General features: G+C 35.4%; 1 protein-coding gene and 1 long non-coding RNA gene across 3 annotated transcripts; one reads left to right on the top strand and one right to left on the bottom strand.

The window, feature by feature from the left end:
* Positions 1-8753: 8753 nt before the first annotated feature.
* LOC144342753 (uncharacterized) lies at positions 8754-13709 on the bottom strand. 2 transcript variants are annotated; one of them, XM_085502889.1, is made up of 5 exons: positions 11424-11663; positions 10905-10963; positions 10441-10535; positions 9866-9979; positions 8754-9602 (listed from the first exon to the last, which is right to left on the bottom strand). In XM_085502889.1, the coding sequence occupies exons 2-4, from the start codon at positions 10961-10963 to the stop codon at positions 9930-9932; spliced, it is 204 nt and encodes a 67-aa protein (XP_085359015.1). In that variant the 5' UTR covers positions 11424-11663; the 3' UTR covers positions 8754-9602; positions 9866-9929. The 2 variants fall into 2 exon arrangements, with proteins under 2 accessions (XP_085359015.1, XP_085359014.1); XM_085502888.1 differs by lacking the exons at positions 10441-10535; positions 10905-10963; positions 11424-11663 and adding an exon at positions 13372-13709.
* Positions 13710-13946: 237 nt separating this feature from the next.
* LOC144346786 (uncharacterized) lies at positions 13947-19165 on the top strand. Its single transcript, XR_014930144.1, has 4 exons — positions 13947-14283; positions 16306-16441; positions 16845-16923; positions 17725-19165. It is a non-coding gene; the product is annotated as an uncharacterized LOC144346786 (long non-coding RNA).
* The last annotated feature ends 7830 nt before the right edge of the window (positions 19166-26995 follow it).

Genomic DNA, 26995 nt, shown 5'->3' with positions numbered 1-26995 from the left:
GCATTACTTACAGCAGCAGAATACCACAGAAATATCAGACGAAACATGAAAACACTATATATTGTATTTCGGCCTGAACCCTCTATATTGCAATTCAAGAAATTAACCCCTTATGTGCATCCATTTCCCACCTTGGTATCACCCACCCCTGAAAACAAACTCTTAATACCACGCTGAAGCGTTTGGTAATAATTGCCTAATCGGGGTACTGATTTATCAGTACATACCACGGTATTACATGTGACAGCACTATTAACGTAGTGAGATTTTAAGTTGAAATATGAGATTTTAAGTTGAAATATGATATTGTATGTATAAACATATTGTCATCGCCAGAAATGGATGGTCAAGATGGCCGCCAATACCTAATTTGCATATCGTTTTCATTGAACTTGGGCACCGTCCCTCAACAGGGACGGTGACTTGGGTTGGTATTGTTCGCCTATACAATTGCACTGGAGTGACTTTGTCATTCACACTCAAGAGAGACTGCACTAAAATCATGCAACGTTGATTGCCATATTTACCGTAAAACATCCAATAGCATTCACAATTGTTCACAACAGTGTACATAGCGTATATGCTGTTACAGTCAAATAGTGCAGTTTTGACAACGATAAAATCAGTTGACAGCGTGCGAAAGTTGATCGTGTGCGCTCGGTTTAAGAAAGTTAAAAACAAAAAGGTCACACAATCGATGACCTTTCAGATCATGAACGCATTATTAGCAGCCAAAATAACGCCAACATTTGGAAGGTTTTTACCTGATCGCCAGCAGCGCTGCTCTCCAGTTTAATCCAATTAATGACAGGAAGTAAACTAAGTGCGGTAATTTACCGCTATTTTTCCGTTATAGCCAGATAAACATTATTGAAAAAAAATATCGAATGTTTTGGCTACTACCGCCATATTGCTTGTCTCATAGTCGATGTCAAGGTCATATTTGTCGTGTTAAATAGCCGTAGTCTGTGTCTTTTGAAATTACGTGAATGTTTCGTCTTCACTTCGAATCCTTTCATTGAGTTGATGGGGTCTATTGTGTCGCCTATTGTCCTCCTAATGAGAGTGCCATCCCGTAATTTGAATATCCAAAGTATTATTCCACTGACTCGTGTTGTTGGATGGCTTGTTGGGATCAGCCAACAGAAACAACTCTACATTGCCTACTTTCCTTGTGGCTGCAATATGGTACATGTTGTCAGAACCTAGTAAACTGGTATACTGGGAGATTCCTTGGTTATATGCACAATGTTATGCAGCTGAACAAAGAAAACAATTAGGAAAAACAGCTTGGGTTACGAAAACAAAGAACCACACGTAATAACAAAGGACTGGGCTGGACCTTTGAAAACAATGGATTAAGTTCTTAATTCACACCTTCTTGGCTCTTGCATCTAATTAAAGGCAGAACCCCCTGAGTCAACAGGAAATCATTAGAATACACCCCAAGCTGACAGGAAATGACTTTTGACCAGCTTCTATTGTTCATTTCTGGCAATGTATATCACAGTATTTCCTCTTGAAGACGTGCCAGTGCGCATGCCCGGCATAGGGCTCCTCGGCCAGCGACATATCGGCAAGTAATAGAATAGAAGAATAGAATAGAACAAGTAACCTGTAGAATGCTGTGTGGGTAATATTTTTATATTGATTTTTGCTGCATTTGCAGCAAATAGTTACCAAACAATGAGAAATCTATTGGATTGAATATACCTCTCAGGTGGCTTCACATGCATAGTTCAAGCCTGCCTAACCGGTGCTTATACCAGGATTTAGTTACAGCTTCATGTTCCCAGTAATCCCAGTAATTCATGAAAGACTGGCACTCCCATGCAATTAACAGCGAGTTAAATTCTTGGGATTGAAACATATATTTTGAAGTCACTGATGTAGGCAATGAATAACTTAAAGTTGACATAAAGACGAGGTAGTGCTCAACTAGAGGCTGAAATTATAATTAATTTGTTTATTTCAATTTCTCCTGAAGTCAACTAGAATACACTGGTGAAACACGATAGTACCCATGGGCGAAAGGATGTTTTGGGGTGTAGTTTACATTGTGTATGGAGTGGTAGGATCGGGTGTAATTTGTTCATTTCCAACTCTTATGAAGTCACGTAGAATTTCACTTAATTTATTTTTGCTGACATGTTTTCAAGCATTACATGTGAATCCAATTTTCACTGTGCTGTGTCTCAATAGAGTGTAAGGGAAATGGCATTTTCACTGGAATTTATTTCAGGGGGAAAATGTTTTCAGTGATAATGAAGTATTATGACAGAACCCCATACCCTCCCCGTGGCTTTCATTGCGAATGGAAGTTATTTTCACGAGTGATGCGGTGTATCCTGCTGCCGTACTTTCACGAGCGAAGCCACTGGGAGGGTATGGGGTTCTGTTATTATTACATATTTCCCATATTTGATTATTTCATATTAAAGAGAGAACGTGCAACAAATCGGGATAGAAATTTAGGTCGGGGAACCCAATTGCCCATTAATATGCTCCAAGACAGTGCTGCGACCTAGCAACGCGTGTCAGTGTAGAACGCGTGTCACTGTACGTGTGAAAATAAAATAATCAGACGTCTAAACTTGAGTCATTGTCCGAATAAATACTGCTCAAATTGACTAAGTGTTCAAAACGTCATAAAAAAGACGATGTGCGTCGCATAATCTTTTTGCTAGCTGTCAAACAACTTGTCAAGTCAAAACATCTACGCGCCAAAGTGAAAAGGCTGATTTTACTGCGGGTCCAGGCTGCGGGTGGATGTTCAGAGAGCCCTTCAAGATTGATAAAACTCAGTTGGTCAACATACATTAAGTTTTCCCAATCCTAGTATTCTATGTGATGTACATCTAACATGCCAAAAATGAACGATTGGTGAACGATTTGAACCTGACACAAATAGCAGACGGAAATGTGTTTACAAAATAAAAATAGTGATTACTTGATTTTAAAAATATATACCAGGAAGGGGAGGGGGTAAAAGAAAAGTTATATAACATTTTATTATTCAATAATTTATTAAAATACATAAGTTTGTCCAATTCCCTGTGATACAACACCTCAGACATAGCTCATTGTACTCGGTTTGAGTGTGGGTACAAAGTTACTATTTGAATTTTTTTATATCTTTTTTCATTAATGAGAAATTTGACCCCAAAGTTAGAGTAACTGTTCACCAGGAATGGCTTTTTAACTCTTCTGTGATTTTTTTGGGCTTGGCTGATTTTGTTCAAACTTGATAGGCAGATCGTACCATCACTAATTGGAAAAACAATTCTGACCCACCGCTACCATGGCAACAGCCAAAATCTGTTTTTTGAATACTTTCGCCCCAAATTTATTACCTCCTACCAGTCTTGTAATAGCAGTGGCCAAATGATCATGCCTTTTATTCTGGCTACGTTGCGCACTGGTAAGAGATCACTGGCGCCGACATTGTTACACTGTCAACGTAATCCCAATTGAACTTTGAATAAAATCTAAATGCTGCCTCCAATCTAGAAAATACTATCGCAAAACGGTTGGAAATAATACATTTAACGGCTGAATACGTCCTAGCAATAAAATAAAGGCACTTCTAAAGACTGAATGATATTTTGCGAACCTCGTATAAAGGTGCCTGGTTTTAGTTATAAACCGACGTTAGCTTCACGTTCATGTCCTACCATGGTAACAGCCGAAAACATATTGCTTGTTTTTACCGGCTTGTTTTCATTGGCAACCGAAGTATTTTTATTTTGTAAATAAATGTTCGTCTGCTATTTTTATCCAGTTTAGCAACAGTTTTTGCATATTAGGTGTACATCACATGGAATACTACGATTGACAGAACTTGGTGTATGTTGACTGAGTTTTATCATAGTACGAAGTACCAGGAGGTTTCTGCTGGCGACGTTGCGGCGTTACCCAGTTCCAAATAAAGATTACCAACGCCAAATGAGCAACATTTTAACCGGTAATCAAGATTCATTCAATCCACGGCTAGCAAGCAACATCAGAAGCGAAGTTGTAGCATGCAGTACTAGTAAGTCATCCCGTCAGTGGAGTACCACAGTAGCACGGCATGCTTGCCTTCAGCATTGTATTCAAATGATTCACGTGGTGTGTCGTTCTCGTTCAAACCCGGAATTCGATCAATAGGGGAGTTTCAGTATAAAAAAACACATTGCAAATCATGCAAGTTCAACATTTTCAAACCAATATACTAAAACAGGAATGCTCAGAGTGCAAAAGTATGATAGTTATTACTTTCCAGTATACACATCTCTGTTAATACTATCCCTCACATGTTCTACTCCCAATTACTCCTGCGTAAAATGGTGAGCCTCTTTTCATGTTGACATTCAGACTAAAATCATGTGACAGGCTGTTAAAATTGGCTGTTGCATACTCTTTCGCCGGTCTGGGAAATGTGTTTAATTAGCTCTCATTCAAGCAACAATGCAGATTTCCCAGTGGGAGTGAAACTATTCGACTCTGCCATTAAAAAATAGGGGTGTTTTCAGCAAAAAACGAATAACCCTGGAATGCACACAGAATACTGAATTTCGGAACAAATCGTGCATTACTTACAGCAGCAGAATACCACAGAAATATCAGACGAAACATGAAAACACTATATATTGTATTTCGGCCTGAACCCTCTATATTGCAATTCAAGAAATTAACCCCTTATGTGCATCCATTTCCCACCTTGGTATCACCCACCCCTGAAAACAAACTCTTAATACCACGCTGAAGCGTTTGGTAAAAACAATCCTGACCCACCGCTACCATGGCAACAGCCAAAGTCTTGTAATAGCAGTGCCCAAATGATCATGCCTTTTATTTTGGCTACGTTGCGCACTGGTAAGAGATCACCGGCGCCGACATTGTTACCACTGTCAACGGAATCCCAACGCAGCTTTGAACTTTGAATAAAATGTAAATGCTGCTTCCAATCTAGAAAATACTATCGCAAAACGATTGGAAATTATACATTTAACGGTTGAATACGTCCTAACAATAAAATAAAGTGACTTCTAATGACTGCCATGTTATTTTGCAAACCTCGTATCAGGTGCCCGGTTTTAGTTATAAACAGACGTTAGCTTCACGTTCATGTCCCTTCCATGATAACAGCCGAAAACATATTGCTTGTTTTTTACCGGTTTTCATTGGCAACCGAAGTATTTTTATTTTGTAAACAAATTTTCGTCTGCTATTTTTATTCAGTTCAAATCGTTCAGCAACATTTTTGGCATATTAGGTGTACATCACATGGAATACTACGATTGTGAGAACTTGATGTATGTTGACTGATTTTTATCATAGTACGAAGTACCAGGAAGTTACTCAGTTCCAAATAAAGATTACCAACGTCAAATGAGCAACATTTGACTGGTAATCAAGATTCATGTAATCCATGGCTAACAAGCAACATCACAAGCGAAGTTGTAGCATGCAGTAAGTCATCCCGTCAGTGGAGTACCGCAGTAACACGGCATGTTTGCCATCAGCATTGTATTCAAACGAATCACGTGGTGTGCCGTTCTCGTTCAAACCCGGGATTCGATCAATAGGGGAGTCCCATTAAAAAAACACATTGCAAATCATGCAAGTTCAACATTTTCAAACCAATATACTAAAACAGAAATGCTCAGAGATGTAAATGAAGGATAGATATTACTTTTCACTATACACATCTCTGTTGATACTATCCCTCACATATTCTACTCCCAATTACTCCTGCGTAAAATGGACTAGCCTGTTCATGTTGACATTCAGACTAAAATCACGTGACAGGCTGTTAAAATTGGCTGTTGCATACTCTTTCGCCGGTCTGGAAAATGTGTTTAATTAACTCACATTCAAGCAACAATGCAGATTTCCCAGTGGGAGTGAGACTATTCAAACTCTGCCACTAAAAAATAGGGGTGTTTTCAGCAAAAAACGAATAACCCTGGAATACACACAATATACTGTATTTCGGAACAAATCGTGCATTACTTACAGCAGCAGAATACCACAGAAATATCAGACGAAACATGAAAACACTATATATTGTATTTCAGCCTGAACCCTCTATATTGCAATTCAAGGAATTAACCCCATATGTGCATCCATTTCCCACCTTGGTATCACCCACCCCTGAAAACAAACTCTTAATACCACGCTGAAGCGTTTGGTAATAATGCTTTATTAATACCGTAAAGAAAGAGTTAACATTCCCTTTTAGGTTTTCAGATTAATAAAGTAAATAATAAAAGTACATGAAATATAAAAAATGATTTAAAAAGAATTCAACATTAGTGAACAATTCAACATTAGTGAACGACAAGAATACTACAGACAAATATTAATAATATAAGAAATATTAAAATACTGTGATATGTAAGTATCACTGTATGTAGCATAGAATATGTAAAAAATATAGAAGAACATGACAAAATAAAAGAATTAGTCTTGTTTAGATTTAACTAAATATTTGCAGAGAGTGATAAGATGGTTTGTATTTGGTGACTGTAGTACAAGTTTAAATTGTTCTTTTTTGTTTAAGTTTTGGTAATCACTGTTAATATGTTGCAAGTTGATGTCAATTCCAGAATATTAGGCACCCTGTCAAGGATAAGCTAGCACCTAGTTTCAGTTCTTGAGAGACGAGTCCATTTCTTGCTCTGTGTTCTCGCTATATCTTTGGTTATTAAATTAATCCTTTAAAACTTGTGATATCCCCCGTATTGTATGCATTTCAACTCCTTTTTATTGTGCACATTGAAATCACAGTTTGACATTTGACAAATGCGAAGACTTATTGGTAAGCACACTATAATCACTACCCACTATTTCCGTTGAAGATTCTAAATAGCAGATTAGATTATATATGTGACGAACATCAATAGCACTGTCAGTAATTGGTTTTTCAAATCTTTGAAAGAAATCGTTGTGATGATTGGAAATGCAAACGTGAAGTATTATGTTCGGAGTAATACGGTTTTTCATTCTAAATAGTGCAGTATTAAGCTGTATACTACTAATCATGAGGTTTTTATAAATAGAAAAATAAAAAAAATGAAATATTATTATGGCTAGAGTCTAGCGTTAAATAAGTGAACGAGAAAATAGTGTAGTCGGGGTTTCTACCGAGTTTGGGGAAACTCAGCAATCGAAGATTAGCTCAATAGGCTAGAGATACGTACGGGAATCATTACCGGGCGGTAAGGGTATATACATTGAAGAGATACGAATAGTTCAGTATGCAACGCTTAGTAGATTTATTCTTAATGTACAGTAGATCCGATCCACGACTGACGTGATACTGTTTGTTAGTCCACACGGTGACGAGAGTTCATGTAATGGGGTGAATCAACGGCGAACGAGATTCGTCTGACTTGCGAACTCTCCGTTCGTGTCACCAAGCCCGGGCTGTGGATCTCTCCACTCAGTATTCAAGGTAGCCTGACAAGTTGGCGTAGGTGGCGCCCTGGACTGCTGCGATGGTGGGGATCGCAGCAGTCCAGGGCGCCACCTACGCCAACTTGTCAGGCTATATTCAAGGGTGTTCTGAAGTCTCATCCCTCGTAAACATAAGCTTTTGTCATGGATCGGTCAGTCTTCAAACTCATATTTCAGCTATTTCGATTGAATCTTAGTTACACTTAATGAATGATCTATTAGTATGAGAATAACACAATTAAGCTCAGAAAACATGATGCCAATACAGCAAAGCACAAATTCAGATTAAACCACAGGGAGCCCAGGAACTATAATCAACTGTAGTACGCATGTAAATACAGTGTGAATACAGTCTTCACGTGTATTTGCACTCATTTAATACAGGGATAATACACTTCCTTAATTGACCTGCATTCACAGTAAATGCATTCCTGTATTTACGTGCATCAGTGTTGTATTTCCTGTGAATAAATGTTGATACAGGAAGTCTATTATTCATGTATTAATTTAGTGTATAGATACAGATTAATACAGGGACTTATCTTCCTGGATTCATACTTGAGCAGCTTAATACATGGAATGCATTCACATTGATTTGTATAAATACAACCCAATTCGAGATCTGTATTTTCATGCATTTATACAAAACCAGCTTTATTCAAACACTGTATTTTCGTGGAATCACAAAAATACATGGAATGCATTCACATTGATACGTATAAATACAACCCAATTCAAGATCTGTATTTTCATGCATTTATACGAAACCAGCTTAATTCAAACCCTGTATTTTTGTGATTCAAACACTGTATTTTCGTGGAATCACAAAAATACATGGAATGCATTCACATTGATTTGTATAAATACAACCAAATTCAAGATCTGTATTTTCGTGAAATTACAAAAATACAGGGAAGCATTTATATAAAATATTGGTTGATGTAGTAATGGTAGCTGCTGTATCACTTTTATAGACGGCTACTTCATTCATGGTTTCTGGGAAAAGATATTTGAACCATGGGCGTATTCCACAGAGGTGCTGAACCCTCAGTTTAGTTTTTACACAAAGAATTCTGTGAAAGGTATTCATCCGCCCACATGATTAGCGCATGCATTCTGAAGTAAGAATGGTGAGGAAATTGTTATCTTCTTTAGAGAACTTTATGAAGAAAACAGAATCCAGATACAGTCATTTAAAATTATTAGCTGGAGCAATGATAGAGGGGTTATTCCTTGTAACTCATGGGAACAGTGGCCAGCAGTCTCATACATAGATACATACATTCAACATACACACACAAATCTATATATACCTTAATATAGAAAATACATTATGATTTATTAGTACTCATCACAAAACAATGAAAACGTGTAAACACATAAATGTTTGAAACCTTTGCAAAAAATACTCCATAAATGTTAATAAATAAGACCCCACCCCTCTATCAAAATTGAATGTGTGTGAATCCCCCCTCAAAAAATAACAATAAATGTGAAAGAATTTCTTAAAACTTGTAAATAATAACATACAATCCTCCCACACATGTAAATACTATAAGAAATAAAAAAACTCGACCCCCTTCCCTATGTAAAAATTAAATGTGAAAAATTACCCCCCCCCCCCCCGTAAATGTGAAAAATCCTTTAAACTTGTAAATTATAGCATAACACGTCCCTCGAATGTAAATACTATAAAATAATGCCCCCCCAAATGAAAATAATAAATGTGAAACATCCATTAAAACTTGTAAATGGTAACATGTCAGTGTCTCAAATGTAAAAAAAAATGAAAACACTCCCCCACATATAGTTAAAAAGCAACACTATCAAAATTAAACACATGAGGAAACCCCATTCCTCAAACAAAAAATTATCAACACACACAGCTGGTTGGATATTTTTTTGCTGGTTTTTGCCTTTCTGTAAACACTGTTGAGCAGAGTCTTTTTTTTAACCAATCTTTTCATTATGCCTTTGTCATGAAGACGACAATCTAGTGAAGAGATGAGCTCATTTTTTGGAGCAGCTCTCCATCTTGGTGATTTGAGTAGAGAGCCATCCTCCTGGTCCTCTTCACCAGACATCAATTCAGGGTCCACTTCTTTCCACATGGCTCTCTCCTCTTCATTCTCTAAGACTCTCATGCATCTCTGCATTGTCTGTAAGAAAACATTCGATGACATAAATACTAATGTAACAATTACAACTTATAGTAAAGTGTCAAGTAGTCAATAAAAATACAATTGTAATTGTATTACCGATAATCAGCAAAATGTTATTATTACATGAAAACAAATATATAACTGCTGATTATGGTGAAATAGTTAAATCACAATAAATTAATGTGATAAATTATTGAGTGTTGGAGTACACAAATTTATTGTATATTCTAACAATATATTTATAATTTATCACAACATACCTGCCAGCGTGGTAGTGTTTAGACGCTTCGCCATCTTATTTTTGTTTTTTAATGCTGGGTTTTGTCATTCTCTAGCATGTATCCTCTTATTTTTATAAGCTCTTCGTATAGTGACTAGAAAGAAATTGATAAAGCAACATTACTACAATGCAACTAATATAGAATGAGTTGAATAGTATTCTTCAATAGTAATATATTCAAGTTACTTCATAACTCATTAAAATTCATCAAAAATTTAAACAAGTCATGTCTCTTTGATAGCACATTGAAACACATGGAATTGTGGTTGGGTATCACAATAGAAGACAGGATTTGCATGAAACAGTCAAGGTTGTGTTACTTTGCCATAGGGATACATGTAATTTCAAAGAAATACAACAGTACTGTGACTCAAAGTGAAGATTAAACAAATCAATAATGAATAATTAATATGAATAAAGTGTTCCCGATAGGAATCAACTATTGGAACATCAATGAAAATCACAAAGCAATAACCATATGGTTCACTTCTTGAGTTACAGGTATAATTGTCAACAATAAGCAAAGCAGTAACTGATAATTAAATTTTTACTTACATTGATACTCATTTTCTGAATATTTGTCGTCAAACTTTAATCTTAATTGGTACATAATCTTTTCTCTTATCTGTCTGTTGTGTTCAGCATTCCAACTATTAACAAAAAACAAAAACTGAATAAACTAATGCTGTCAGCATTATGCTGATAAAAAAGATAAAATTACCTAACGATGACAAACCATAGACCCTATAATAATCTATTATAAAGTACATGGACGAACATAATATGATACACATGAACCTGTTGAGTCATCTTGTCAACTTCTTTAATTGCACATGTATGCAAAATTATCGATTGAACAGTATTGCTACAAAGTTTTACATAAAAAAAAATTAATATTTCTTAATTTGGTTGCCCTTTTTGGGTTTTAATCACACACAGTGGTTCACAACTGTTTCTTTTCAGTTTGTGTTTATATGTGTGGCATGTTACAGACTAAAATATTATGTTTGTGAACTCACCCAGCAATAGCATCAAATGCCAAACTCTGCTCATGTGCACATAATTGCTTGATTCTCATCTATAAAAAAACACAGAAAACAAGATCAATTACAGCAGTTGGTTATACCATAGACCCTCTAAAAGGGTCTATGGTTATACTAAATCTTAAAGGTAAATGAAATTGACAAATCAGTGTCATGCAGAGCTTAAATAAATATTCATTTTAATTTCTAAATTTGTTTCACAAACCCCAATTCTCCCCACGTCTTTCATTAAACTACACATATTTGCAAAATAATTCAATACAGCATCGGATTGGTTTGTAGCATTCTCTAAGACAAGCCTACGTCACAAACTGGTCAAAATCCCCCAAACATTGCCAGCAACCAATCACAGACTAGCTTAAACAAGAGCTTTCCCTGACGATAATACTTAGCAACGTTATTTCCCCCACGCTAACTTGAAAAATCTTTTGTTTTTGTCTCGTTTCCGTTTCCGGTCTGTCTTAGAGAATGTGTAAATGTTTAAGCAACACTTACCGAAAGCTCTGATGGTGTTCTAATTCTTTGTTTTTTTGTTGACTGTGTCTGACATTGTTGTTGCCGTTGCTGCTGTTGTTGTAGTATAGAATCTTCAACTTTTTTTTTCCAGATTTTTTAATCTAGACAATATGCAGTCTTTCAAATCTTCTTGCTGTGATGACATGTTGCTGCAAGTTTCCTGGAGAGAATTAAAATTCTCATATATAACTTGAAAGTCTGTAAAGAAGCATATATGCCAATTTGTTAACGTGTGTTAAAGTTCTAAACAAGCAGCCTATCGGCTGAGATAGCTCCGCTGTTAGCAATGCACATTTCAATTAAAGAACTGAAGACATCATTAGAAAATGAACAATATGGATAGTATCAAAGCAATCGAACTTTCAGTTTTTAACAAGAAGTCGAAAATATCACTTTTTACCAAAAAATATAAATATTCACCAAAATAAATTAATTAGAGAATTGAAGATATCATCACAAAACGAACAAATCTGAGAGAGGTCCACATGTAGTACCTATATATGTAATATCAAAGCAATCTGACTTACAGTTTTCAACAAGAAGTCGAAAATATCACTTTTTACCAAAAATGACAAAAATATTCACCAAAATTAGAGAACTGAAGATATCATCACAAAATGAACAAATCTGAGAGAGGTCCACATGTAGAACCTATATATGTAATATCAAAGCAATCGGACTTGCAGTTTTTAACAAGAAGTCGAAAATATCACTTTTTACCAAAAATGACAAAAATATTCACCAGAATTAGAGAATTGAAGATATCATCACGAAATAAACAAATCTGAGAGAGGTCCACATGTAGTACCTATATATGTAGTATCAAAGCAATTGGACTTGCGGTTTTTAACAAGAAGTCGAAAATATCACTTTTCACCAAAAAATGAAAAAAATATTCACCAAAATTAGAGAATTAAAGATATCATTACAAAATAAACAAATCTGAGAGAGGTCCACATGTAGTACCTATATATGTAATATCAAAGCATTTGCACTTGCGGTTTTTAACAAGAAGTCGAAAATATCAGTTTTTACCAAAAATGACAAAAATATTCACCAAAATTAGAGAATTAAAGATATCATTACAAAATGAACAAATCTGAGAGAGGTCCACATGTAGTACCTATATATGTAGTATCAAAGCAATTGGACTTGCGTTTTTTAACAAGAAGTCAAAAATATCAGTTTTTACCAAAAATTACAAAAATATTCACCAAAATTAAAGAATTAAAGATATCATTACAAAATTAACAAATCTGAGAGAGGTCCACATATAGTACCTATAGATGTAATATCAAAGCAATTGCACTTGCGGTTTTTAACAAGAAGTCGAAAATATCAGTTTTTACCAAAAATGACAAAAATATTCACCAAAATTAGAGAATTAAAGATATCAACATGAAATGAACAAACCTAAGAGAGGTCTACCCAAGGTACATATACACCAAGTATCAAAGCATTTAGGCTTGTAGTTTTCAAGAAGAAGTCGAAAAAGTAAAACATTGACACGGACGGACGACGACGGACAATCACTCATATGATAAGCTCCGCTCGACAAAGTCGACAGCGGAGCTAACAAAAGAGAGAGTACATCCTGTGAATAAGCCTATCGTTTGAAACTATTGTGTACTGTACTTGACTTTTAATCAGGATCCACAACATATGGTACACAGGATATGCTGACAAAACAATGCTTTGAGTGTCTATGCCCATACATAAACGAAATATAGGAAAGGCTACTAGCATAGCAAATATATCAGATAAATACACCAACACTGTAGGAAAAGTTAAACGTTATATATTTAATCTTAGAAAAGTGTATTACTGTAAACAGACACTAGTCGAACCAGGATCGGCGCCACAAATAACTAGAATAGTGCAAATGCGATTGATCGAAATTAACGCACATATAAAACTGAACAATTACCTGCAGTCTGACTATCTTGTGCATACCCCACAGTATTTGAATTCTGTTGTTGAAGTGGCTGTCTTGGCGTTGACCATCTTGGTGGCTGGGTTGTCTGTGCATCTAGGTATAGAGTGGATGTTGAGCATGAGGCTCGACTAGCCGGGTAAAACGGAGTACTACTATTGAAATCAGATTCGGCAAAACTTGATGAAGCGTTTTCTTCCATAATGTTGTTGAATGCTTCATTAGCATTTAGACGTCTTCTTGAATTCATGTTAGGATGTTGAACTTCGGGTGTAAAGTTGAAGAAGACTGTTCACGTCAGCACGGATGCAATGACAAACATAGACTGACCCTTCACAAGTTTGTGTACACGAAAGGTTGTCGTATGGTGGCGCTGTTGTGACTACCTAGCTGTATCATTAAAACGTGTGCCTAATTCTTTTTTTTTTAAGTGTTTGTAAATCCACAATATGCAAATATCGCATATAAAAATTAATTTTCAATCCTTGATGTGCATTTGTTTCAATAAAAGCTGAAGACATCAAGTTTACCTCGACTTAAGTAAGAATACAGGCCGGTCTAGAGGGCCTTTCTATGCCTGTGAGGTCAACAATGTTTCTTGTCACACTTGACAATGACAAAAGTTATTCTTGTTTCACGATTATTAGCCCATAAAATATACCATACTGTATTTGAATCACTTTTCCGTTGTCTGCAAAGTTTCAAGCATTATTATAATTTAGTTAGTATTGCTGAAGCACGTCGAAATTAGCATGTCAGAACTACTGTCAAAACAACGCTTATATGAATGCGGCCACTGTTTTAGATGGATACGAAAGTCCTCGTTTTACAACCACAAGTGTACTTATTTCGAACCTTACGGTTACTGGGCTGATGATGATGGAAAACAGATTGAAGTCGAAACAGGTAAGCATGCTTTTGCACTGTTATGTTTTCCATCAGGAACACCAGTATGATATGCAAGATGTATTCTACACAGACAGAAATTATAAAGTTCTTAGCAGACGGTGTTAGTAGGAAATGACGGGGTACAGTCACTTCGCCCGAAATCCACTTCGCCCGAACTCCTTCGCCTGATTACCAGTTCGCCCAATTACCGGTTCGCCCAATTACCGGTTCGCCCGTTTTCCTTTTCGCCCGATTTACCGATGTTACACAGTAGGCCTACTGGGGGTTTCGATTCGAAATGTACATCTGGTAAAATGCATAAAATCTACCATATGATCGCATTTTAGTCAGGGTTTTCTTGCCGATGCAAACACTGCAACTGATGTGACTGTCCCTCAACTCATTGTTTCCTCCCGATACACAAATGGCATAAAACGCAACGCAACGGCATACAATTACGTTACAGCCCCGTTGTAAACTTCACGTTCGTCACCTTATAAAAACAAATTTCGACTTCTACGTTATCTTGTTTTGACTACACGTAAATACCAAACATACGAGGAATCAGGCGAACTGGTAATCGGGCGAACTGGTAATCGGGCGAACTGGTAATCGGGCGAAACCGTTCAGGCGAAGTGGTAATTGGGCGAAATGCCCCCAATTCGGAAATGACATTGTATTGCTTTACAATGATTTTTTTTTTCTTTGTGGGAGGGGGGGGGGGGGTCAATACCACACCAACAATGTATATGTGGCTGATAATAACAATGTCTTATAGAAAAACACAAAGTGGGATATGATCATATGGCACTGTCATCTTCAAGATACACAAAACTTACAAATAAAAAAAAATTTGCTAATAAATTTGCTTGATTTTAAGTTTAAAGGCTGCTCAACATTAATGCAACCTAAAATTTGTCCAAATCTCAGTATTTTGTTCACTGAGTCAGTGTATATTTATTTCTGTGCAGAAAACATGGGTTAACCATACAGTTTCAAAAGAAAAACTAGGGTATAAAATAGCACTGATAGTGTTTTAGAACTTTTTACCAATGGTTCTTATAGCGAAGATTTGTCTTTGTATCACAAATCTTTGCTGGTGACATAGGGGTAATAAAAATATAATATTGTGGCTCATGAGCACTTTTTGTTGTCTGAATTTATTTTGAAAATCTAGATTGTGCATATATATTTAAAATGAAATCAAACATGTTCTATGGGCATGTTTTGAGTGTCGCAAGGTGGCGAAAGTTTTGTCATTAACATGCAGTGTTTTTTGACAAATGGGACACATTTCTGGGCTGTAAATGCAATATCGATAAAAACAAGGAGTAGAATACCACTTTAAAGCTGGATGTGTACTGACATTAGAATTTCAGCTAAAATATTGATGTGAACAAAATAAAGGGTCTTCATACCTTATAGTGTAAAAAAAAGATATAAAATCTGTTTGTGGTAAAAATTATTAGGCCAAAAAAAAAATAGATCTGTTTCTGGTCCGAAGTTTCTTAAAAAACAATGCGGTGATACGTTTTTTTTGTTGTTTTTTTCCCCCTTTTTTTTTTTTTTAAATTGAGTTTTAGAAACAAAACTGGATGAAACTGACTTGTCATACGCTAACACAGACACTATAGAGAGAAATCAAGAAATTCAATCTGCACATTCGTGAACAAGATACAGTACCACCAACGACAAGCATACTTCACTTTTTTTTTTCTTTTTTTCAAATTAAAAAAAAAAAAACTTTCGAGAGCGGCCTTTTGAACTGACGACCAGAAACAGATCTATTTTTTTGTTCTTAGTCAAATATAAAAAGAAAATAAGTCATTGTATTCCATATTATTTTGAAGTAATCACATGCTATACACTGTTGTCCCATTGAACACAGAATTACAAATAAAAATAATTTATTTTAATGATATGTAAACAGGATTATCATGATAAAGTTAAATCACAAAATTTAGTATAAATTAATTGAATGTTTCTTTTATTCAACTCATAATTCTTAGTTTTTTGCAATAAGTTTAGTATTTTATTTAGTTGCAGCACTACATGAAGTTGAAGTACATCCAGTTCATGTGCCTGATGGCAGTGATGCTGTTGCTGTCCAAATTTTACCAAAAGATGCCCATAACCAGTCATTACAGGAATGAGATGAACAATGTTAGGAACAATGGTGAGATTATTTAACTTATTGATAAAAATTCAGTCCCAAATAAAGGCTCTACAATATAGAATTTCAGTATGGAGGTCATTAGGCCTGTATGGTTAAACAGGAAGTCTGCCATGCTAAAGGCACTCAAACTATCTTTTGTGTCTATGGCATTGTATTTTTGCACTCTTTGACACTGTGCTGCTGTAAGTATTTGGTGTATGACAAACATTTTTTACAGTCTGAAAAGTTGTTACATGTTGAATGTATGGAGGAAATTCAGTCTGGCCTCCAATATGGATGTCATATGATACTAAAATTTATGTGAAATGGGGCAAGTGAAAGACATGTATTGATCAATGTTTCATCAAATAAAATAATCCTTATAGATATTGTACTCATTTATATTTTATGGCATCATTTCCAGTTTAATCACTGATGTTGAGGAAGATCACAGTGAATTTGATGTATATTCTAGCTCTGAAGAAAAGAAAGATAGCAATGAAGTAAGTCTATGATTATTGAGGTGTGGCTACATCTTGCAGCACAGGGTAGATGGTTTCCTGGCCTTTGTTTAGTATTTAAGTGATTGTCACTGTTCAGTCATGTAAGCTTTCTACTGTGACATTTGCAAACCGTTACACCAGTTTTTCTCACAACAAAATTGTGATATACGTATGCAATTACTATTCATTACTATTCATGTTTAATCATGGTATTTATATTCAAAGCCATTCATGTCAACATTTTCCATGATTGAGTAACCCAAATGCTCCCCAAAACACAATGACAGAACTTTACCAGTCTGAGAGCTGTTTACAACTTCAAATAAATGGCACACAGTCATACTTTTAAAAACGCAAGTTCAATCAGTTAAACTTTATTTATGAAATCAAAGATTTTGATCATTATTAGATCAATATAATTTATTGATAAGGGACACATTTTGAATTTTTTTTTTTTTTTTTTTTTATTTTCTATTTTCTATTTTCTTCTCAAGTTTTCCTATGACATGGACAATCATACCAAGCTATGCTTTTTTTTTTTTTTTTTTTCTGAAAAATGAAAGTGTGCCAACTACTAATCCTCCATTGGTTAGGTGTCATTTTATACCCAATGTTGAAAAAGTACACAATAAAAAAGTAAGAAAGCGTCTCAGGTCATTAAATACAGAACAGAAGAGCACAGGGACTGTGCATTGTAAACGCTTGTCCACTTAACCAATAGATTTGTTGACATGATCACAGCTTGTTGAAAAGTGTATACTTCTCCCCAATGCTCATTAACAGTGTAATTTTATTTTATAGAGATCAAGTAATTATGATAGATGTCAGTCATCAGGAATTGGGCCATCAATCAATAAAGAAAATGTACAAGAGGTCTGGGTAGATGAGGCTGACATCAAGGAAGCCATGCAGTTCAACAACGATGTGCCTGACAATCAACATGCTGATACAACACAAACGGATCATTCTCATTTGATGACTGCAATATTATTGTTTATTCTTTCATGGCAAAAAACATATGTTGTTTCTGATAGAGGTATTCAGTGCCTTGTGGCATTCATCAAACATCTGCTACTGACAATAGCTACGATCTTTAACATTGATGCGCTGACAAAGTTTGTAAAAATTTTACCAGGCACATTGTTCACTATTAGGAAATTTCTGGGACTTGACAGAGACGCATTCAAGCAATATGTGGTATGTGCTAAATGCCAAAGTGTTTATTTATTTGAGGATTGTTTTAAAACCAAGTTTAACGGAGAGAAAGTTTCATTAAAGTGCCAGCATGTTGCCTTTCCACAACATTAACATCGGTCATGTCAAAAGCAATGTGGTGAAGTGTTACTCAAAAAGGTAAAAGGACAAAATGGTCGAGAGTACAGTACTTGTATCCCAAGAAAGTTTATTGTTATAGAAGTCTAGTTACATCCCTGGAAATGTTTGTTAGAAGACCCGGATTTACAACTGCATGCAACAAGTGGAGAGCAAGACAACCAGGAGAAAACATTTTGAATGACATCTATGACGGGAAAGTGTGGAAAGACTTTTTCAATGAAGGATATTTTAAAAGTAAATTTCACTTGAGTCTTACATTGAATGTGTACTGTACTGGTTACTGTACCATCAGCCCCTGTATTTCAGTAATAAAATGTGTAAAAATTGCAGATGTTTTGTGTCACAAAAGAAAAGTTACTGTATGTGGCGTCATAAAATGCATTATAGGGCATACTATTTCAGTATCTTGGATTTTCTTTGATAACAGCTGTGAGAGAGCGAATACATTTTTCAGATTTTGTATATAATTGTTTATTATTTTATTATTTTATATGCTGGTCTGCTCTACATAATCATACTTGTTTACTCAGAATGTGATTTTTAAAAGTTTACCTTGGACTATAATCACCCATGCCAGCAGTCTCACTGAAATTATTTACATATGCTTCTATTGGTAATACGCTTCTAATATGCACATTTTTTTCTGTTCATGTGCTTTAAAATGTGTTCTTAATAAATCATTTTGTTTTGCAAAACAGTGTACCATGTTTCAGGTGTTATTTTTTGATATGCACTTCCCATTTGATTGAATAAGGTACTGCATGTGCTTTATTGCTATGGTAAACCTGCCAGTCTGTATTTTTATTAATATTTGGCGAAATGTTTGAGGTCCACCTTTACCAGAGATGTAACTTTTTAAATAATTATGATGTATTCTGTGTTTCAAAATAATTTTTTTAAATGAAAATTTTGTGAATTTGTGTTGATTTTAAGTGTTTGCATTGTACACGTATACAGCACTGGTCAATATGCATCTTGAACTTCAACACAAAAGGTTCTACCAACCATTGAGTTTGTGCCAAAAAACTTGATTTGGTTCATTTTAACTTGAAATTAAAATGTTTTCTGCTGCACAATGCCCCCCCCCCTCCCCATTCCATTCATGAAAGTATCTTACAATGCAATGTTTGTTAGAAGCATTCATGACAAAGTAGACTGGCCCAGCTGTGATGACTTTTTTTCATTTAAATGATAATAAAAAAATAAAATTATTGGAAAAAATAATTTTGCAAAATTTCGCGGTTAAAGGGGATTTTGCGGTAACACCTCCATTTCGCTATTTTTTTTTTTCTTAATTTTAAATTAAAAAAAAAAATTATTCGCCCAGACTGTGCCAGTCTAATAACAAAGCAATGTTACATCCCCTAAACATGGCTGCCAGTATGTAGCCTTGCACAATTATAGTTACCATAAATGATTTAATGTCCAATTCCCAATCAAGTATGGCAAAACTTGCAGGAAAGCAAAACAAGGTTTGGACTACATATATAGCGAAACTAATGGCCCAGGAGTAAATAACAACCTGTCAAATTTGTACTTTGTTATCACGCAATAATGCATTGCATGGGCGAGTTTGAATTGGGGGTATTGTGTCGTTTTGAATAAGGAAATTTTATGTTATTTCTTGGTATACCCTAGGGGTCATAACAACATATAAATACCCGAGGTGAGATGTGTACTTATAGTTTTTCAGTATAGTTCAAAACATGTCTTCAAATTTCTCAGCATGTACAGAAACAGATAGCCTCGTTAAAATCAATTCCATATGTCGACGATGTATCTGCACCCCCCCTGTATAAACCCACCAGTCCGTCAAATCAAATCAAATCCCCTCACCAGTAGAATTATGTGCCAGTATGTATCAGTATATTTATTTAGATGCATATGTATTTACTTGTATTTGGCTAATACAAGTAAATACACACCGTAGAAATAAATGGTAAATACATCAGAAATAAACCATGTATTTATAGTAAGTATTTACCTGTATTCACAATGTAATCACCATGTATTTACAAGAGTGCAATTACAGGTGAATAAAGGTATGAATACAGGAAATGTATTTCCGTTTCCTGTTTTCATGTGTATCACCCTGTATCTACCTGTATATACCAAAAATACAGGCTTTAATAAATGTCTGTACTTAACAATATTTTCGCTATTTCACGTAGTGATATATCTTTGTGTGGCTGAGTCTGTATATATGGTCAGAAATCACTATTGTGCCGCTATCACAAACATCATATAGACTCCGCCGACAATTGTTAACGAGATCACACCAACGTGAATAATAACAACTTGAACTTACAAATGAGTTACATTGTACATGATGTGTTATTGGGAATAATAATCATGTTATTTATTAAACCTTAGAGGTTGAACAATCTACATATTAAACAAACACTCGTGAATACAGGAACAGGCAATTTAGATTCTGTTAGAATGATGTTCCATTCAAGTTTCCGGTAGATTATATAATCCATTTCTAAAAAATCATGTTATATCAAGCCACGGCAGACTTTATGTACTACTTTTTACATACTGTTGCCTTCATTTGTTTCTGTTTGAAAATAGAAAATTACAGATTATTGTATTGTCGTTCACTTGCTCGTTTTCGAAATCACAATCTATCTAATTCATTGACAACCTCCAGGATCATACATAACATGTCATAACATGTTTTTGTTTGTCGTCAACAAATATTTGAAATACACGAACGTAGTGTGACCGACGAACGTTTGAAATCAAAGCAGAATTCCCAGAATCAAAGAAATTGTCGAAGTTGTCCATTCCTGTATTTTGCATTGTCTTAATATTATTAAGATAAGTCTTTCATAGAATCGATAACCACCGATCGACTAAAACTGATCCAAGCCTGAAGGACTATGTATTCCGCACGCCTGTAACTTCATCTTAGACCATGAATTACTGTAATATAATTGTGAATAAGGTAATTCATTTTCGGTTCATCTTCTGGTGTCCGGGGACTAAAGAATTACAGTGAAATATTTAATGCAGTAGTGGGGAAATCCCGTCTGTGCACGTTTCCTGGATAAACGCATCACCCACCATATTCATTTAGTTGCTATTAATACCTTGGAAGGGGGGGGGGGGCAAGTTTACACTAATTCAAACATTGACGCAACGGAAATCTGCACACTACAGTATAACGTGAAAAGAAGCATATACACTCTGGTGCAAAACAGAATTCTTATAAAACGTTGATTAGTTAGTGGTTCTGGCCCTACAAGTTCTTGGATGTCGATAATTGTAATTTTAATTGTCTCTTCGTGCACTTAATGTAATAGTGATACGCAGCGCAACACACACAGGCCATCATCAAATGTATATTTCATCGATCAACAAGTTTTGTTGTCAATGTATATAAATACGTGTAATGAACAATAATAATAGTGTACATTGTTTTGGTGATCGTTCTGGTGTCAACAATTACAGGGGTATCTTCCTTATATCAGTAACAAGCAAGATTCTAACAAAAATCCTAAATTCACGTCTGGACCACAGGTGTCGTAAGAATTGTATATTATCTGAAGCGCAATGTGGTTTTCGGCGAGGCTACAGTACAAGTGACAATATTTTCACACTCCAAGCCATGGCAGCAAAATAATTATCGAAGAAAAAAGGGCGCTTTTATTGTATTTTTATCGATTTCGCTAAGGCGTTTGACTCGATTCAACATGATTTTCTGTGGTCGAAACTAATCAATTATGGGATTCATGGAAAATTCTTGTCGGTTATTCACTCAATGTACAGTAAGTTGCAATCTTGTGTGATTTCATCTGGTGGTCTCTATCAGGGGTAAATTCTTCTCTCTGGGGTTCTCCACACTTGTCAGGGGGAATCTCGTCTCGTCTCTCTATCGCGTCCCCTTGAGGTACGGGATCAGGAAAGTCACTTATACCTTACAGTCAAATAAGACACACACAACGAAATACGTTTCAGCTCTCGTCTTAGTCGATCTGTGGAGCACTCTATAAGACACAGCGCCCTGGGGAAAAATCCCCAAGATTATCACAAGGCTGACCCAAGACTAGCCCAAGACTGCGTCAAGGCTCGCCCCAAGTCTCTCCAGGACTGCTCTCGACTCTCGACTGCGTCTATCGTGCTGTGCTCCCCAAGACCAACCAAAACAACTTTATTCATTTTCAAAACTCTAACCAATTACAATGCAGTAAAAAGACTCTAGGGCGTAACCTTCAATCATAAAGCCAATCACACTAAGTACTGAATACGTCATATCTTTTGATTAATCGTTCACTACATTAATAACTATGGATACCAACTGTCAGAATCGCGACGGTTATCTGGTAATTAGTTCCAAATCACTGAGCCAAGTTCCGTCCAAAACTTCAAATAGGCCTAAACGATGACAGACATAACACAGCAATTCGCTAATAATCAACTAATTAAGTCGGTCAACAGATACGCAAAAACAAATTCATGACAGTCTCACTGAATATTTTAAATGCATTATCGGGACACGTCAAGGTTGTATGCTTAGCCCTATATTATTTACTATTTTTATCAATGATCTCGTTTCATACACTAGTACTGTTGGATCTTCACAACCTTAATATCGTGATGTACGCGGATGACGTGGCCGTGGGTTCTGATATGCCAATACATACTCAACAACAAATAAATAAAGTACACCAATTTTGTTCTCACTGGGGTCTAACTCTAAACCTAAACAAAACACAGATAATTGTTTTTCGTAGGGGTGGTTATCTAAAACAAGGTGAAAAGTGGTTCTATCGCGATCATGAAATTAAAATCGTCCCTCAGTACAAGTATCTTGGTGTATTATTTTCCTCCTTATCATATGGTAGTGAAATCTGGGGTTACGAGAACGCTCCTCAAATTGAACAAGTTCAGAATCAATTTTGTAAATTTCTACTCTGTGTGAGTAATAACTCAAGTGATTTATCAGCTGTTGGCGAATGTGGTCGTTTTCCTCTCTATGTTATTTACTTTAAAAGATGCATTAGCTACTGGCTGAGATTATTACAAATGGACGGTAATAGATATCCTCATAAATGTTATTTAATGTTAAAAAAGTTATCCGACCAACGTGTTATAACGTCGGTAAATTGGGCTTTTAATGTAAAAATTTTGCTATTTCGCTTTGGATTCGGTCATGTATGGCTGAACCAAGGTGTAGGCTCGAAAAGTGTATCATTTCTTTCGCAGTTCACACAAAGAATTAAAGATTGTGTGCAACAAGTATGGCACGACGACACTGCTTCTTCCCCCAAACTCCGTTCCTATCTCGATTTTAAGTCGTCACTTGAACAAGAAAAATATTTGTCTTGCATCCATGTTTTCAAATTCAGAGCTGCATTGTCAAGGTTACGTTGTTCTTCTCACAATTTGCATATTGAAAAGGGAAGACATGAAAATGTCCCCCTCGATAATAGATTGTGCGAATACTGTGTTGAACGAAATCAACTTTATGTTGAAGACGAATATCATTGTATATTTGCCATCGTTATCAACGTATTAGAGCAGAATTTTTACCTGTATGGTTCCGCACCAACCCCACTTACAACAAATTTATCTCGCTCATGAGTTCAAGAAATGATGTAATTTTAAATCAGTTAGCGAGTTATGTTTATTTCGCCATGAAAAGCGGAACTTAAATGATTTTTGTTTTCTCTCTTGTTACAATTGTTAAGTGAAACTGTATTTGCTCTTTGGGCCAATGGCCTTTTGCTTTGTAATATATATATATATATATATATATATATATATATATATATATATATATATATATATATATATATATATATATATATATATATATATATATACATTGTTTTGATGTAGTAATGTTGCACAACATGTTATATCCTATCATCTTTATTTTGGCTTTACCCTGGGTGACATGACTACTGCCTTGTCTTGGTTTTATCTTCGGTGAGAGGAGCATTATTGCCTTGTCTTAGAGTAAGGAAAACATGCAAAATGTATCCAGAATACTAAATTAAGTAACATTTTTAAAAAATTTCTGACATCTTATCCTACCGACAGGTGCCATTATTTCTTTAACTACATTCATCCGCATTGATCCCGAAGTTAAAAAAACACACCAGCCCCATTCCTTGCGAGGACACGCGATACCTTTCAACCTGGTAAGGAGTAGAGATTGACGTGGTAGTAGAATAGACAGAGAGGAGAATTGAATAAAAAAAACAGCGGAAGGTGTAGACTCTGACACTTCAACTATATCTCAATCACCGCCGCCAATAATATCACATTTCCGAGGTAGCGAAAGTAGACTTATACGTCTCTTTCAGTGGAAACATACATTGCTGTTGAATAAAACAGGCAGCATCGTTTTTCAAACAGCAAATCGTAAAAAATGAAGTGATAATTATGAATATATTAGATCTTAATCCGATTTGTTGGTGTTATTATTAAATTTTTACATTCTACGTTTCGTTGGATGCCTTTCACCGTACACAATTTCAAATGGTAATATCGCCCTCATCTGACTATACTGATTAATTCTACTGTTCAAACATTGAACAGTAGCTGTAAATTGTCTACATCATATATAGCGCCATCACTGACCATATATGTACAGTTAACGTGGTTATTTGATGTGATGCTAGTGTATTTTGATATATTAAATGTAATATCAATCATGTCAATACTTTTGACAAACAATCCAAGTTATTCGTTTTCAAATCAGCTAGCAATAAACAACTCTCAAATAAACACCAACGCCCAGACATGCAGTAAACATACTAAAGCACGGCATCGTTGATAATTTTATCTCAACTGCTCACAAAATACAACAGGATAAGTGGCCTTACAAACCGTACCCATCCAAAGTAGATATTTTAAAACATAAATAATACAAAGTACCTACCTTCCTTCAAAATTCAGATTAAGTATTCAACTTAAATATGTTATAGTTTGGGTGTATTTGAAGACGAATTTGCAGTTTCTGTGACAGCTAAAATAGACAATTTTAAAGTTTGATCGCAACCCCATCTTCAGGAACAGACAGATGAACAAAGCATTTTACATTTTGCTCTGTATTAGGAGACAGTAGCTGTTTTGTGTGACTTTTCAACTGTGACATTACCATGAATATATCGCCGGGTAAAGCTTTGACTTCTATTGTTCGATTGTACTCATTGTTAACACGTTAGTGATTAACTTGATGTATGCTTGCAAATTAAATTCGAACGCATACATATTATTAATCCATGTAACACTGAGCCTATGTGTTACATAATATAATAACAGGTCATATGCAATTCTGAGCCAGTATGACATAACTCAATGTGTTTCACAATATAATGTTAGGTCACATGTAACACTGAGCCAACATGACATAAGTCAATGTGTTTCACAATATAATGTCATATTACATGCAACACTAAGCCAACATGACATGAGTCTATGTGTTTCACAATATAATGTCATGTCACATGTAACACTGATCCAGCATGATATGAGTCAATGTGTTTAACAATATAATATAATTCCAATGTATTGTCACATGTAATACTGAGCCAACATGGCATGAGTCAATGTGTTTAACAATGTAATGTCGTATTACATGTAACACACAACCACTATGACATGAGTCAATGTGTTTAACAATGTAATGTCATGTCACATGTAACACAGAACCACTATGACATGAGTCGATGTGTTTCACAATATAATGTCAGATCACATGTAACACTGAGCCAACATGATATGAGTCAATGTGTTTAACAATATAATATAATTCCAATATATTGTCACATGTAATACTGAGCCAACATGGCATGAGTCAATGTGTTTAACAATGTAATGTCGTGTCACATGTAACACACAACCACTATGACATGAGTCAATGTGTTTAACAATGTAATGTCATGTCACATGTAACACAGAACCACTATGACATGACTCGATGTGTTTCACAATGTGACACAGAACCACTATGACATGACTCGATGTGTTTCACAATGTGATGTCATGTCACATGTAACACTGAGCCAACATGATATGAGTCAAAGTGTTTCACACAAAAATGTCAGGTCACATGTAACACTGAGCCAACATGATATAAGTCAATTTGTTTAACAATATAATGTCAGGTCACATGTAACACTGAGCCAACATGATATGAGTCAATGTGTTTAACAATATAATATAATTCCAATATATTGTCACATGTAATACTGAGCCAACATGGCATGAGTCAATGTGTTTAACAATGTAATGTCGTGTCACATGTAACACACAACCACTATGACATGAGTCAATGTGTTTAACAATGTAATGTCATGTCACATGTAACACAGAACCACTATGACATGACTCGATGTGTTTCACAATGTGATGTCATGTCACATGTAACACTGAGCCAACATGATATGAGTCAATGTGTTTCACACAAAAATGTCAGGTCACATGTAACACTGAGCCAACATGATATAAGTCAATTTGTTTCACAATATAATGTCAGGTCACATGTAATACTGCGCCAACATGATATGAGTCAATGTGTTTAACAATATAATGTCAGGTCACATGTAACACTGAGCCAACATGATATGAGTCAATGTGTTTCACACAAAAATGTCAGGTCACATGTAACACTGAGCCAACATGATATGAGTCAATTTGTTTCACAATATAATGTCAGGTCACATGTAATACTGCGTCAACATGATATGAGTCAATGTGTTTCACAATATAATGTCAGGTC

This window comes from Saccoglossus kowalevskii, chromosome 8 (genome assembly GCF_978046115.1).
Source record: "Saccoglossus kowalevskii chromosome 8, keSacKowa6.1, whole genome shotgun sequence".
NCBI lineage: Eukaryota > Metazoa > Hemichordata > Enteropneusta > Harrimaniidae > Saccoglossus > Saccoglossus kowalevskii.
This window is presented reverse-complemented; position numbering and strand designations above follow the sequence as displayed.